The sequence below is a fragment of the Trichomycterus rosablanca genome, chromosome 2 (genome assembly GCF_030014385.1).
Source record: "Trichomycterus rosablanca isolate fTriRos1 chromosome 2, fTriRos1.hap1, whole genome shotgun sequence".
Taxonomy (NCBI): Eukaryota; Metazoa; Chordata; class Actinopteri; order Siluriformes; family Trichomycteridae; genus Trichomycterus; species Trichomycterus rosablanca.
Window position 1 is genome coordinate 18606492 of NC_085989.1, and position 15271 is coordinate 18621762.

The window sequence follows — 15271 nt, forward strand, 5'->3', positions numbered from 1 at the left end:
CAGTAGTTCCAATCCTGGTTAAATTTGTGTATGTTTCCTACAAATGTTTACTGTTATAATAGATATCACATTTCCTAGCTAGTCTACTAAATTTGACCAGACAAGTCTATGTACAAGATTGCATAAATCCTCCGGCTGAATAATAACCATAGTGAAAAAAAAGAAGAAAAGAAAACAGTAAAAATCAAGAAACCAAGAAAGAAAACAATGCACAAAAATATAATTTCACTACAGAGCATTGTGGTACATTTCTAATACACTGAATTTACACTTTGCCAAAAGAAACATCTCTACTTGGTGCTTTTCTTTAATAACAGTTGCCTGGTCTTTCATTTAGAAAGCTTACGATTACTAATTGATGGCTGACACAGACATAGGGAGGAATACATAAAACAATGGAATCATTTTATTCATGCTCTTACTGACATTGTCTGCTAAACATTCTGGGCTCAACATTAATACAAATTTTATTCTAAAATCAAACCATAACGTTACAAGGAACTGCAGTGACAGAAAATGTGTACACTGCGATTAATTCTGAAACATGTTACATTGAATTAGTTGATTTAAATATGCCCTAATATAATCTAACGTTTAGGAATACATCACGTGTACTGACATGCTTTTAAGTGCTCGTGCAAACACCATGCACTACAATTCCAAAGAAAGTAGTTATTAATACAACACGCATAGAGAACAACAGCAGGACATCTGCGCAGTGTCCCAAGGCACAAGCGTTTGGCTCATTGTTTGACAGAGATCATTTAAAATGACATGATTTATCAAATACGACTACAAACAGCTTTTTACACAAAGGCACAATTTGTTCAAAAGGAATTTAGTCTCTTTAACAAATCTAGTATTAATACAGGACAGCAATTCTTAGTAGTCTGAAATACGAAACCACAGTATGGTGATTTATTAATACAACATGCATAAGCATTAGGGAAATCTTAGTGCAATTCAAGGCCAAACTGTACCATCTCTAATGTGTGAATGAATGAAACCCATTGTCTGCATCAGCCATTACAGTGTACAAGTGCACAAGAGCCCCTTTAACTCTGTATTATCCAGCTCAAAATAAAGGGATTTGATTTAAACGTAGCACAAGAGTAAAGTTAAGCTTGAATGAGACGATTAAAATAACATGCACCTCCATCATTTTTCTTCCTTTTTTTTTAATAAAAAACATTTATACGAACAACCAACACCAGGTCAAATGGAAACTAAAGAAAGCACCTTACAGTCCAAATACACTCGTTTACATTTTTGACACCATACAAGTAGTGCACAACCACTAATATTCCAAAACTGATTTTAAAATGTTACTATAAAGTACTATTCGCATAAAAATTAAATATTATTTATACTTCAAATAAGCACTAATCCATATGGCCACTTAAGAATATTAACACAAATTGCATTCATATCAATGACATTCCTTCACTAAAAATAACAGCCAATTCAATAGTCTTTCACTCAGTAATTAACAAAACAAAACAAAACAAAACAAAAAAAGCTACACAGAACACAGGACTTGATTCCATTAGTTCTTTTAAATGCACACTTATGTGTCAATAAGGTACTAGTTTTGGTCAATTTCAATTCAGATATCTAACTGATTTAGTTAAATGCTAATCTAATTATATAGATACAAAAAATAAGAAAGAAAACAATAACTGTCTTTGGTAAAACTACAAAACGAGCTTTTAATCCATTAATAATGTCAGCGAAAGCAGTTGGCATAGTTCTAATTAGACATTAAAAAGGCTGTCATAATCATTATAAATTCTTTCATTTGTACTTAAATGAAGAAGAAAGAAAAAAAAAAAAAAACTACAATACCACTTTGGTTCATGTAAGTCGACGCTTTTTTTTCTTTTTTTCTTTTTTGCTTTTTTAACATTGCCTGCCACATTCTAAAAGCAGCAATCATATCTTTAACTAAACCTTACACTGTGGTCCTGGAACCTAACAAGAAAAAACCCACCCTCACAGAACTGAAACAGCTGAAACACATGACTGTCGGTTTAATTCAAACTGAAACAGCTAAACATGTTAAACACCAGAGTGTACTAAAAGTTACAATACTACAGTGTGATCCAGAGCGCACATTCATGTCAATGATTAAAAAATAAAATCACGTCCACTTTCAAGACCTTGAAAGAAAGATCTCTGCTGGCTTCTACCGCCCAGCAACACGTGGCAATGTGATTTAGAGTTTCAGCTAGGTAACATAACCAATATAAGCAATGATTGTTTTTACTGCGGCATATCAATGTCATGAGCTACATACAGGACGCTGGTGTAAATGCCAATACAGACGAAAAACTGTAAAACACCACCGAAACCATATATACACGCATATAAACTTCCCGCTTTTCAAAGGTCTAAAGGAACTTGTGCAGGTCTGGTGATGATCCCTCAAAATATAAACCACTGATCCAAATTTGAAGAAAACATCTATCTGTGTGTACCTGACCACATGGTTTCATTGCTGCTATATTAAAGGACCAAGAAAAAAAAACTATTTAAGATAACACAGTAGTAGGTCATTTTAATTTGATTAAACTAAGCACGTTACTGAAACTTGCAAAGAATTAAATTCAAAAGTTCTAAACACAAATTTATCTGTAAACACTACAGAGCATTACAATTCAAAACGTTAAGAAAGAATGTAAAGCCAGTTATAAGGTTCTAATTACAGAAATACAGATGATTTCCTGACTGATATATTCCTAAATCGTAAATTCAAAAGATGACTCGACATTTTTAAAGATATTAAAGCTGCACCCACAAAGCACCATTGCTCATAGAGAAGGAATGGGGACAGAAAACGTCAGCTTATTGTCAGGGTGCAGGCAATGAACACGATTCCAAACTCTTTAGGACAGGATTGGGCCAGTGGACACTCAAAGACTCAGGATCTTAAGTCATGAGAAATACATACTTTTGCAGAGTTTTGCACAAGCGCTGACTACCTGTGGCGTTTGCACTACAAACCTAAGCTTCTCACAGACACTTGAAGTGTTGTACTAAGCAAGGCACTTGAAAGAGAGAGAGAGAGAGAGACAGAAAGAGAGACAGAGAGAGAGTGTCCAAGAATCAGATACGTTCTATAAAGCATATCTGCAAGGCTAGAAGTCCAAAAAAACCTAATGCATCTTTAAGAATTCAAAACATATGCACAGCTTTACCAACTGCATCATGTATTAATCACTAAACAATAGAAAAAACGCCCTAAACGTCTTAGCATACAGTATGTGCCTTACTGAGATTACAGCTGCTGGTTAGATCTAAATGCATTCAAATTTGCACTTATCTGATTGAAAAATAGAAGTAACAATGAAAAGTAGTAACTACCATTCTATACTATTGTATGTAAATTCGAACAATACACTATATCATGATTTAACGTGAAATAGTCTAGGTTTCACAGTACACACAAAAAGCTTCATACATTAGCATATCAGGGACAAAAAGGAAATTTAAAAATAACATTAACAATAAAAAAAATCTACAAAAGCAGCTTGAAGCATTTTTAAAATATCATTTGACAAATTTCCAGGTCAACAAAGTGCTTTTTATACAAGAAATCAATTCTCTTTACAAAGCAGTAATGATGTTTGACTGATGTTTCTGTTATTAACAGTCAAATCAAGACTAGGGATCAAGGAGCACAAATGCAGTTTTGATTCTCCAGGGGAATACTAATGCTTAAAGAAAATTCATAATCGACTAGTAAAGAAAAACAAAACTGTATTGCATTTAAGTACTTGTGTTGCATGTAAGTAAGTACTTGTATTGATTTATATAGATCAGTCAAACACCATTTATTCAATTCTGATAAATCTATCAATTAAATCACTATACGAAATACTGAAGCAAATAATGCTATGTAGAAACTGTAAGCTTTGTATGTATTAGTAGTTCTTCAAAGAGCTAGATCTTTAAATAGTACCTTATATAGCTGGACATCACCACTTTAATATTTTCGTCTTACAGTAAGGACATTCTGATTTGCTCGGCGCACAGTTCTCACAAAGTACATAATGTTGGCACGGCTGCAGGACAATACAACGATCATGCTTTTGGCAAACTATACATTTCTTTGACTGAAGCTGATATATTACCTGTGTTGGGGCAAGAAAAAGACATAATTAGTCACAAGTTAAAGCAAAAAGTAGCATTCTGTCTAGATGCATTTACCTATTACATCAATGCATTTTATTTATTTCATTATTATCCATCTTTATTTTCATTGCTTTTGTCTTTCTTCCCATTTGTTATATATATATATATATATATATATATATATATATATATATATATAAAAACACCAATCAGGTATAACATTATTACCACCTCCTTGCTTCTACACTCACTGTCCATTTTATCAGCTCCACTAACCATATAGAAGCACTTTGTAGTTCTACAATTACTGACTGTAGTCCATCTGTTTCTCTACATACTTTAACCTGCTTTTACTCCGTGCTTCAATGGTCAGGACCCCCACAGAGGAGATATTATTTAGGTGGTGGATCATTCTCAGCGCTGCAGTAACACTGACATGGTGGTGGTGTGTTAGTGTGTGTTGTGCTGGAATGAGTGGATCAGACACAGCAGCGCTGCTGGAGTTTTTAAACACCTCACTGTCACTGCTGGACTGAGAATAGTCCACCAACCAAAATATCCAGCCAACAGCGCCCCGTGGGCAGCGTCCTATTACCACTGATGAAGGTCTAGAAGATGACCAACTCAAACAGCAGCAATAGATGAGTGATCGTCTCTGACATCTACAAGGTGGACCAACTAGGTAGGAGTGTCTAATAGAGTGGACAGTGAGTGGACACAGTATTTAAAAACTGATCCACTCATACCAGCACAACACACACTGACACACCACCACCATGTCAGTGTCACTGCAGTGCTGAGAATGATCCACCACCCAAATAATACCTGCTCTGTGGGGGTCCTGACCATTGAAGAACAGGGTGCAAGCTGTCTAAAAAAGTATGCACAGAAACTGATTGTCTACAGTCAGTAATTGTAGAACTACAAAGTGCTTCTATATGGTAAGTGGAGCTGATAAAATGGACAGTGAGTGTAGAAACAAAGAGGTGGTTTTAATGTTATGGCTGATCGGTGTATATTAAGTGCAGTTTGCGTCACTGTGTGCTTACAACTTGGATGATGTGCCAGAATAAAATGATGTGATCTACATCTATTTCACACATGCAACAAAGAGAAATACAAAGCACCACAAACATATGGAGTACTAAAAGTCCTTCTGTGTTAATGCTTCATTTATGGATTATCATGCATCCAGATCTTAACCAACTTAATTTAGCTTGCTGTTCACTGGTCTATTCAACGATTGTTTTTCGGATTTTATTGCAAGGCAAACAGATTATCACTATTCACTGCTTTGTTTAAAAATGTTTTCGTCATGCATTTATATTTGAATTATAAACCAACATTAATAGATAAAATTAGAACAAAACATAATACTGAAATGCATAAGGCTATATATTTGTCTTGGCTCTTCTGGACACTAGAGGGCGCATCGTGGTCCACTAGTCATTTGCAGCGCAGTAATAAAAACACTTCTGGAAACCAAGTAGATTAGATAACGTGCTCTCGATAAAAATACAAGAATGTATTAGTACCATTGTCGAAAGATAATAAACATGAGCTAAAGGCTAGTTCTTGATTTATAAGTAGTGGTAGTTGTTAAAAGCTTGCTTGTTACACAGCAAGCACACACATTTTATACCAACATGGGAAAACAAGTACTATTCTGTCCACTAGTTATACCAATGTCTGGTGTGTATAACATGATGTGTATAACATAATTATTATTTATTTATTAGGATTTTAACGTCATGATTTACACACTTTGACATTAAACTTGAGAACTGATGAATCTTGTGTAACCAGTAACCTGTTTTGTCATGAATGTAACCAAACACAGTCATGGACAATTTTGTATCTTCAATTCACCTCATTTGCATGTCTTTGGACTGTGGGAGGAAACAAGAGCTCCCGGAGGAAACCCACGCAGAAACAGGGAGAACATGCAAACTCCACACAGAAAGGACCCGGACCGTCCCACCAGGGGATTGAACCCAGGACCTGATTGCTGTGAGGCGACAGTGCTACCCACCGAGCCACTGTGTCGCCAAAACTATTATTTAATGTAATATTATGAGAAACAATTATAGCTAGGAATTATTCAAACTTGTTGGACATGACAATGAGATAGTTGCATCAGTGATAGGACAGAACTTATTAGAATTGGCTGTTAACACTTATGGTGCGGGAGAAAAAGGAATAACTCATCAAGGTTTACGTTTAATTACCAGGTAATACATAATAAAGGTAACAATAAAATGCACTCAAGGGCTGAATATAATGGCTGCGAATTGAGCCCTAGCACGTTCTCCTTACTGATTTAGATTTTTCAAAATACACAACGAGAAGTACTTACGCCATTCAGAAGTGGTGCTTGATTCAAAACAGACCAGATTACAATAGTTTGCAGCATTGTGGAAGAGATGTTATGAAAAAGAATGTACAAGCCTTAATCTAAAAATAAGTTTGGACATGATGTTAAATGCTAATAAAACAAATAGAAGTTGTTTTATAAAATGTCTTTGACCAGCGTTAAAATTTGCATGTATAACTAAAGCTTCTTTAATGTCTGCAACCTGTTCCTAACAAGTTGAGACAGTAGCAGGGTAGCCAGTGTTTTTACCTCTCCTCTCTACATTACTTAATAATTGTCTGAAGATTAAGAGGCAGCTTGATTCAGTTCTGAAGTCTTCAATTGTGCAACAGTGCACATCTGTTACATTTTGTGCTTCATGACCCACCTCCCAATTTTTACTTTTAGTAACGGTCTGTGATGTCAACCGTCTAAGCATAGTACGCTCTTCAGGTTACTGTCACAGTGGTAAGAACTTTACACTGCTGACAGAAATGTGCCATGAAGTGTGTGTGGTGGGAGCAGGTCCTTCTTACCCCATCTATAAGTTCCAGGTCTGAGCGCAGCTGGTTCTGGATAGAGTGCAGTTTGGGCAGTGGGAGTTGGTCCAGGTCTCCGTAGCTGTGCAGCAGAGGTGTGCTGGGTGAGCGGCACATCGTGTCAAAGTCTCCTTGCAGTTCTTTGAGCTTGAGCTCGGCATCCTTGCGCTTCTGCTCGGCCAGCTGACGCTCTACTTCAGCCGCCTTGGCCTGCTCTTTTGCCTCTTCGGCATCTTTCTGCCACGCCTCACATGCCTTCATCATAACCATGAAGAGAAATGAAGATGACTTATTGTTCTCTTACAAAGCCATACTATCTAAAAAAAAAAAATGCTTTCTATGTTCATTCATTCACCGATTTATTTTCAGTTTCAACTTCTTCCATATAAGGGTTGAAGTGGTTCTGAAGCCTACCAGAACACAATGTGGCCATGCGCATTATGTTCACATAAGACATTACATGCTTACCTTTTAACTTACTCACTCAAACATAGGGGCAATTTAGAGCAGCCAATCGACCTTCTGTTCTTTTGAGGGGAAAAGGTGATGAAATGTAGTTAAAGCCAACAAACACAGGCTCAGTCATGTGTACTGTATATACTTCTTATAACAGGGACAATATTCAAAACAGATTTGATCCTGTTGTGAATTGCAGGTGATCTCGTACATATTTAGGTTTACATAGCTGGCTCAAAAGCCTGTTCAACTGTTCTAACCTGTTTGACCTGGTGCCAGGCATCTTCCCACTGCTTGATCTTACGCTTGGCGTCGTCCAGCTCACGAAGCAGTCTGCCAAGATCTGCGCTGCTGGAGCCAACCATACTTGAACTAAGGCTGCTAAACACAGGAGAGGGACTCGGGGAGAGGCTGCCGCTCATGAAGTCCCATATGCTGCCAGTTCCACCATTTAACCCTATCACACATGACAAGAAAAGTTAGTGTGTTATAACGAGAATTAACTAATGTGTCTCCTGTTCTTTAAAACATCTAATGTCTTGAGAAAATATTAATCATTTTCTTTTTTGCTGTTTTGACCCGACAACAGCTTATGGCAACTTTCCCAACTTTTAGCCTATACCTCATGGGCAATGGCCTCAAGATCACTAATGGTCTTCGGTTTGCAACCGCCTTCTTTAAATCCCACAAAGATTTTCTACAGGGTTCAAGGCAGGTGATTGTGACGGCCACCTCAGGACTACTTTCAAAACCAAGCCTCGGTGGACTGTTAGGTATGCTTGGGATTACGGTCCTGTTGGAAGGTCCAATGACAACCAAGCTTCAGCTTCCTCAAAAAGGAAGCCCTGCACACGCTGCAGGCTGTCCGAACTTCCGAGTCTCTCACTGTCTTACGATTAAAAACCCACCTCTTTACTAAACACTTAATGCCTAGTTCACACTACACGATTTTTGCCATGATTTTCGCTCGGTGACTGGTCGGCGCTTGATTTTCCGGGTCGGGAGCAACTCGGCGTTCGCTCGGCGATCAAAACTCGGCTCTCAGTCGCTAAGTGTGAACTATCCAACAACTCGACCCAACCGGCTCGCCGAGCACTGAGATTTCTGATCTCAGTTGTGCGACTGGGAATGAGTGACATGTCGAACAGCCAATGAGAACGCAGGATACAGCGTGAGGGGAAACGCAGGAGAGGATATAGTTTATATCAGAATACACCGGCACACACACGTTTTACAGTATTTCTGATTTGATCGTCCTCTACAAAACATAATACCAACACTGCATTACAAAATTATTAATTAACCTCCACTTTACTACAGAACAATCCCTACTGTTTGTGTTGCCAAATCCACTCAGATTCATTTATTTTTCCTATGTGATTTTACGCTGCACATCAGACCACAAACACTTTGATCACTCGCTACTTGTTGACGTGCATTTTTGGACGTGGTATCATTAAACCCCTCGTCACTTCTCACGTGTGTTTTTGTAAAGAAGAAAAAAAAGGAGACCAGAGAAGCTCGCCTGCGATTCCAGTTGGTGATGGATCGTGTAGTGTGAAACCCCCTATCGCCGATCAGTCGTGTAGTGTGAAATATACACCGACTGAAGGACTCCCGAGTGCAAGAGATTCAGTCGTGTAGTGTGAACTGTACAGCGACCTGACGACTTGGGAAGTCGTGTAGTGTGAACTTGGCATAAGCTGACTTGTACTTACTTACTTACTAACACTTGCAAACAAAAAGTGTTAGCAGATTTGCGTTCTTGGACTGTTGTCTACTTAAACTAGAGTAAGGTAATGTTCACTATGGATAAGAGCTCTGGATAAGAGCGTCTGCTAAATGCTGAAAATGTAAATGTAATGTAAATGCTGCAGGTTTTCAGCACCAGAGGAAACAAGGCAGCCCCAGAACATCACTGAGCCACCACGATGCGTCACTGTAGGCAGGGTTTTATTTTCAGCATAGGCTTTAAATACACTGAAAACATGAGGATGCAAATTAAGACTTGATACTAAAATCTCACTCATATCTCATAGACAAAGCTAACCTTGTTAACCTAGTAAGGAAATGCTGTGTAAAAAAAACCTTCAATGCATGGTCTAGCAATTTCACTCTTACCTAAGGAGTTTTGGGTAGACGTTGGCGTCCCTAGAAGGCTGGGATCTGTTTTTATGGATGGGCCCTGCGTCTGGCTTTGTTGAGGGGCCATTCCACTGAGCAAGGATTGAGACAGGGACTGGGACAAAGAGCTTAGTGGGGAGGCGGACAGAGAGGAAGAGGAATGCAGAGAGGAACACCGTGCCAGGGACCCAGGAATGTTGACAGGATCAGAGCCTCCTAATAACCTCTGACCTGCAGCAAATTGAAAATGTTCAGCCTCGGTTAGTGCATCACAAGATAGATTTAGCAGTTACTGTACTGTAGCCGGTATAAAACGTTCTTTCTTACTTGTTAAACCAAAACCATTATTTTCTTGGTCCTCAAAATCTTTGTCAAGAGAGGCAACGTTGATATCATTAAAATTCAGGTCAAGTGCAGAACCTAGGAACACACAGGCAAGACAAAAATGAATTCAGCTGTTCAAATTCAAAGTAAGGCAAGTATAAACCTGAGCTTTAGTGGAACGGCCCATATCACAACAGACGATTCCGAATGAAGCACAACATACCAATCCTGATGCTTGTTTTCCCTTCTGGCAGAGTACCTTCTCCAAACAGACTGTAGCTCATTAAAGAGTAAAACTACTGGATATGAAATGTAAAAAGCCCCATATGAAGAGCCAGAAAGCAAAAAGCAGCTCTGTACCTACCATTTAGCTGTGCTGACTCACTGTCTGCCACGATTCATTCTGAAAGCCTGTGCACTCACTGACTGCTAACCCAGTGTGCCACACACACACACACACTACCCCTACCAACACAGACTTCATGACTTAAAGGCACTGACTGACAAATAAATACGTTTACATCCAGAGCTAAAAGGACAGAATCAGTAAAAGGAATCAACATTCAGGTTTTTATCAATATTTAAAATGCCATCTCTGAAGCTGACTAACCTTTTCGCTTCAGCTTCCTCCCACCTTCTAAACAGCACGCAGAAATGGGGCGGCTGCTCTAAAATGCCACTAGGTGTGAATAAATGTGAGAGTTTGTGATGCTCTCTAATTGATTTGTGCCCTGTCCAGAGTGTGTAGATGCCTTGTGTGCAGTGTTTTGAAGTGGATGAGGTGGATACTGACGATGAATTAATAAAAGCCACAATCACTGCTTGCCCAAAAGCTACTAGAATAGATAGGTATTGCTGTGTAAAGTCAAACTGGACTAAGTTTTTTGTCTAAAGCATCGTTAAATTCTTTTTAGCATATTTGGGTTGCAATTACCCTAATATTATTATGCAACACATTGTTAGGGTGAGCATATCAGCTATGGAGCTTTTGGCCTTTGGATTTGAAAAGAATTCATTCATTCATTGTCTGTTTTACCACCGCTTTATCCTATTCAGGGATTGCGGTGGGTATAATTCACTGTGCGAAGGGCAGAAAACTAGGGAGACTTTAGTATCATCAGTTAACCTGACTGCATGTCTTTGGACTGTGGGAGGAAACCGGAACACCCAGAGAAAACCCCACACAGACACAGGGAGAACATGCAAACTTCACACAGAAAGAACCCAGACTGCTCCACCTGCGAATCGAACCCAGGAGCTTCCTGCTGTGAGGTGAAAGAGCTACCCACCGAGCCACTGAAAAGCAGGCGGCACGATTTGAAAAGCAGTATTATTATTATTGTTGTTGTTAAATAAAACCCTAAAGACAAAGTTAACCCTAAAACACTAAGTGTAGTGAATTTCAAAAAGCATTACAAGTGTAAACAAGTCCCTAAAACCTGCTGTATATATTTACTGATGCATCTAATGCACCCTCTAGTTGCGGTTCTGTTTAGTACTTTTGCTGTACGTTTTAAAGATGGTTTATAAACTGGATTACCACATACCTATTACTGACTCGACCGTATTGCTCCCAGGATAGAAAGGGGTGGCTTTTGCATTCATGGTTGATAAGGTTGTGGGGGAGGAGCTATCAGAGCCGATGCTGGAAGCCAAGCTGGACGTGATGCTTGATGTTATGCTGGAGGCCAGTGGATTCACTACAGAAAAAATGCTGCTGTGGCTCTGTAAACAAAAACATACAAAAACACATTTAATGTATGTGTGTATTCCTGCTCGTGCTAGATGAACATTAGGAGAGGCTAGCATTATTGATTTATTAGGATTTTATCGTCATGTTTTACACACTTTGGTTACATTAATAACAGGACAGGTAATTACTGCTTACACTGCTTAATGTCAAACACAGTCATGGACAATTTAGTATCTCCAATTCAGTTTTTAGACTGTGGGAGGAAATCAGAGCTCCCAGAGGAAACCTACGCAGACACGGGGAGAACATGCAAACTCCACACAGAAAGGACCCAGACCGCACCACCTTGGAATCGAACCCAGGACCTTCTTGCTGTGAGGTGGCAGTGCTACCCACCTAGCCACTGTGCTGCCTGCAAAATGTACTTAGCTGCCTCTTAAGTCCTTTCAGCGTGGCGGTAGCTCAGTGGTTAAGGTACTGGACTAGTAATTAGAAGGCTGCCGGTTCAAGCCCCACCAGCGCCAAGTTGCCACTGTTGAGCCCCTAAGCAAAGCCCTTAACCCTCAATTGCTTAAAATTGTATTCAGTCATAATTGTAACTTTGGATTTAAAAAATGTCTGCTGAATAGCACAAATTACCTGCTTCTCTTGGTCCATAAACTTTTGATGATCTCCGGGCTGTCCTTTATGGTTCTTGGCCTAAAATCAGACATCAGATCTAATGAGCTCAAGTGCAGGATAAGTTATATAAAAAAAGTCCTTTAAACAAACATATTGTGCAGTGGTTAGGATCACATCTGGCAGGTGTTGCTGACATGTAGTCATATTTGCTTTATGTACCCCTTAAGCACCCCTTAAGTTTTATTTATTTATTTGGGATTTTTAAAATACAGTTTAATGGTGAACAGCTTTTAGACAGCTGATTTCAACTTGTCTTGCATGAAACATGTATGATGATCTGGATTTAAGGTGGAATAGAATTGAATCTAGTGGCTTGTTAATGCAAAGCTCTTTGTAACAATAGAAAAATGATAACATGCTGAATCCTAAACCACACACAACTAAATTTACCAGCATGTCCAATATAAGCACCACAGATGACACTGTTACACATTATTTAGAAAACAGGCTCTGGGTTCGAACACGACATGAATTTGCTCATGTGACAGTAAACAATACCTGTCGTAAGCTGGCAGCTGTAAAACAGCGAAGCTGCTAAATCATACTACCTTTTGTGTTGTCTGCAACAATCAGCCATAACATTAAAACCACCTCCTTGTTCCTACATATACTGTCCATTTAATTAGCTCCACTTACCATCAATGGTCAGGACTCTCCCAGGACCACTACAGAGTAGGTTTTATTTAGATGGTGGATCATTCTCAGCACTGTAGTGACACTGACATGGTGGTGGTGTGTTAGTGTGTGTTGTGCTGGTATAAGTGGATCAGACACAGCAGTGCTGCTGGAGTTTTTAAACACCTCAATGTCACTGCTGGACTGAGAATAGTCCACCAACCAAAAATATATCCAGCCAACAGAGCCCCGTGGGCAGCGTCCTGTGACCACTGATGAAGGTCTAGAAGATGACCAATTCAAACAGCAACAATAGATGAGCGATCGTCTCTGACTTTACATCTACAAGGTGGACCAAAAAGGTAGGAGTGTCTAACAGAGTGGACGGTGAGTGGACATGGTATTTACAAACTCCAGCAGCGCTGCTGTGTCTGATCCACTCAAACCAGCACAACACACACTAACACACCACCACGTCAGTGTCACTGCAGTGCTAAGAATGACAAACCACCTAAATAATACCTACTCTGTGGTGGTCCTGACCATTGATGAACAGGCTAATGTAGAGAAACAGATGGACTACAGTCATTAATTGTAGAACTACAAAGTGCTTCTATATGGTAAGTGGAGCTGATAAAATGGACAGTGAGTGTAGAAACAAGGAGGTGGTTTTAATGTTATGGCTGATCAGTGTATTCGCTGTTCACTTTTAACAAGGTTTAGCACATAATGGGTGAAACCTTTCTGGAGTTAAACGCTTGATTTTAACACTATATAATTTCTTTAAAATTACTTTAAAAGCTGACTAGTTCAAGGGTGCTTTAAATATCAGGAATGTTTTTAATCAGTTATGTGGTGTTAAAAATGCATGATTAGTATATTAGTAAAAAAAAAACAAAAGAATAAAACCTTAAACAAAACAAGTGTCTTCTGATTTTAATAATTACTCTTAGCATAAACAGAAATTAAAAAACTACCACGTAACCAAAGAAAAAAGAAAAACAGAGAGGCTTGCTGTGTGCATCATGCCCTACACAGGCATGTCTGCAGTTTTGGAGGCCCTTTCAGAGACCGAAAAGAGAAGCGATTCGTGAAATACCTGGTCCTCCCGCTCAAAGCCCGGAGCTTTGGGATAGTTAGACGTCGGAGAAGAAACACTGGACGTGGTGGACTCTGAACATAAGCTACCATTAGTAAAGCTTTTGGGCCTGCCGAGAGGTCCAATTGGGGACAATGAACTGGTGCTTCCTGAGCTGGGTGTTACAGTTGGACTATTAGAGCATGACACCTGAAGGAGAAAAGCACAAAGGAGCTTAATGCAGGCCTTTTTAGAGGTGGCAAATAGCCCCATTATACAGCTTTTTTTATTTGGTAAATTTAAGGGAGCATTTGAGGTGGGTCGAGTCACCTGATCCCAATTTAAGCAAGTCTTCTGTTTTAAACACAGACTGCAACAAACAAAATAAACTAGAAATAAAGCCAACAGAAACGTAACAGAACATAAAAAGCAGTCAAATCAACAGGAAGACAATTTATGGACTGATTTGGTGCAGTTGTAATAATTAACCTGCTGACAGGTTCCCAGACCAGGATTAGTCCTAATTCTTGACATAGCTTTGCAAATTCACATTATTACATTATTATTATGGTACATTTAGTCTAAGACTAGGCTTAATCCATGTAAGGGAAACATTCCATCAGCTGTGTTGACACAATGTTGAAACACGTCTCTTTTCCCCTCAGCACTGTAACTGTGGGTGTGTGTGCAGATTGGCAAACACATACGCTTGTTGTTTGGCCATTGTTGGTCATGCCGCTGATTATGGAACTTGTGTTGTTGCTCCAATCACTGCCGAGACACTCGGAAAACTGGTGAGAGGCTAGCTTAGCCTGGGTGCTTGACTGCATTGCTGTTAGCAGTGTGCTCATGGTCTCCTCTGTAGAAGGAATTCCTGAAGGACACACAATCTTATTTAGTAATTACATACATACATACCATACATACATACATACCGATCAGCCATAACATTAAAACCACCTCCTTGTTTCTACACTCACTGTCCATTTTATCAGCTCCACTTACCATGTAGAAGCACTTTGTAGTTCTACAATAACTGACTGTAGTCCATCTGTTTCTCTGCATGCTTTGTTAGCACCATTTCATGCTGTTCTTTAATGGTCAGGACCCCCACAGGACCACTACAGAGTAGGTATTATTTGGGTGGTGGATCATTCTCAGCATTGCAGTGACACTGACATGGTGGTGGTGTTTTAGTGTGTGTTGTGCTGGTATGAGTGGATCAGACACAGCAGTGCTGCTGGAGTTTTTAAACACCTCAATGTCACTGCTGG

General features: G+C 39.2%; 1 protein-coding gene across 2 annotated transcripts in view; it reads right to left on the reverse strand.

Annotated features, from left to right (window-relative positions):
- Positions 1-3462: 3462 nt before the first annotated feature.
- The window catches only part of unkl (unk like zinc finger), a 38179-nt gene continuing 26370 nt past the window's right edge, over positions 3463-15271 (reverse strand). The window contains exons 8-16 of one of the 2 annotated variants that reach the window (XM_063012356.1): positions 14705-14871; positions 14019-14207; positions 12263-12322; positions 11478-11655; positions 9934-10026; positions 9604-9837; positions 7743-7939; positions 7024-7281; positions 3463-4133 (exon numbers count right to left, since the gene is read on the reverse strand). In XM_063012356.1, the coding sequence (XP_062868426.1) occupies positions 3978-4133; positions 7024-7281; positions 7743-7939; positions 9604-9837; positions 9934-10026; positions 11478-11655; positions 12263-12322; positions 14019-14207; positions 14705-14871 (1532 nt within the window). In that variant the 3' untranslated portion in view covers positions 3463-3977. The remainder of the gene's footprint in view (positions 4134-7023; positions 7282-7742; positions 7940-9603; positions 9838-9933; positions 10027-11477; positions 11656-12262; positions 12323-14018; positions 14208-14704; positions 14872-15271) is intronic. The other variant, XM_063012364.1, reaches the window with a different exon arrangement.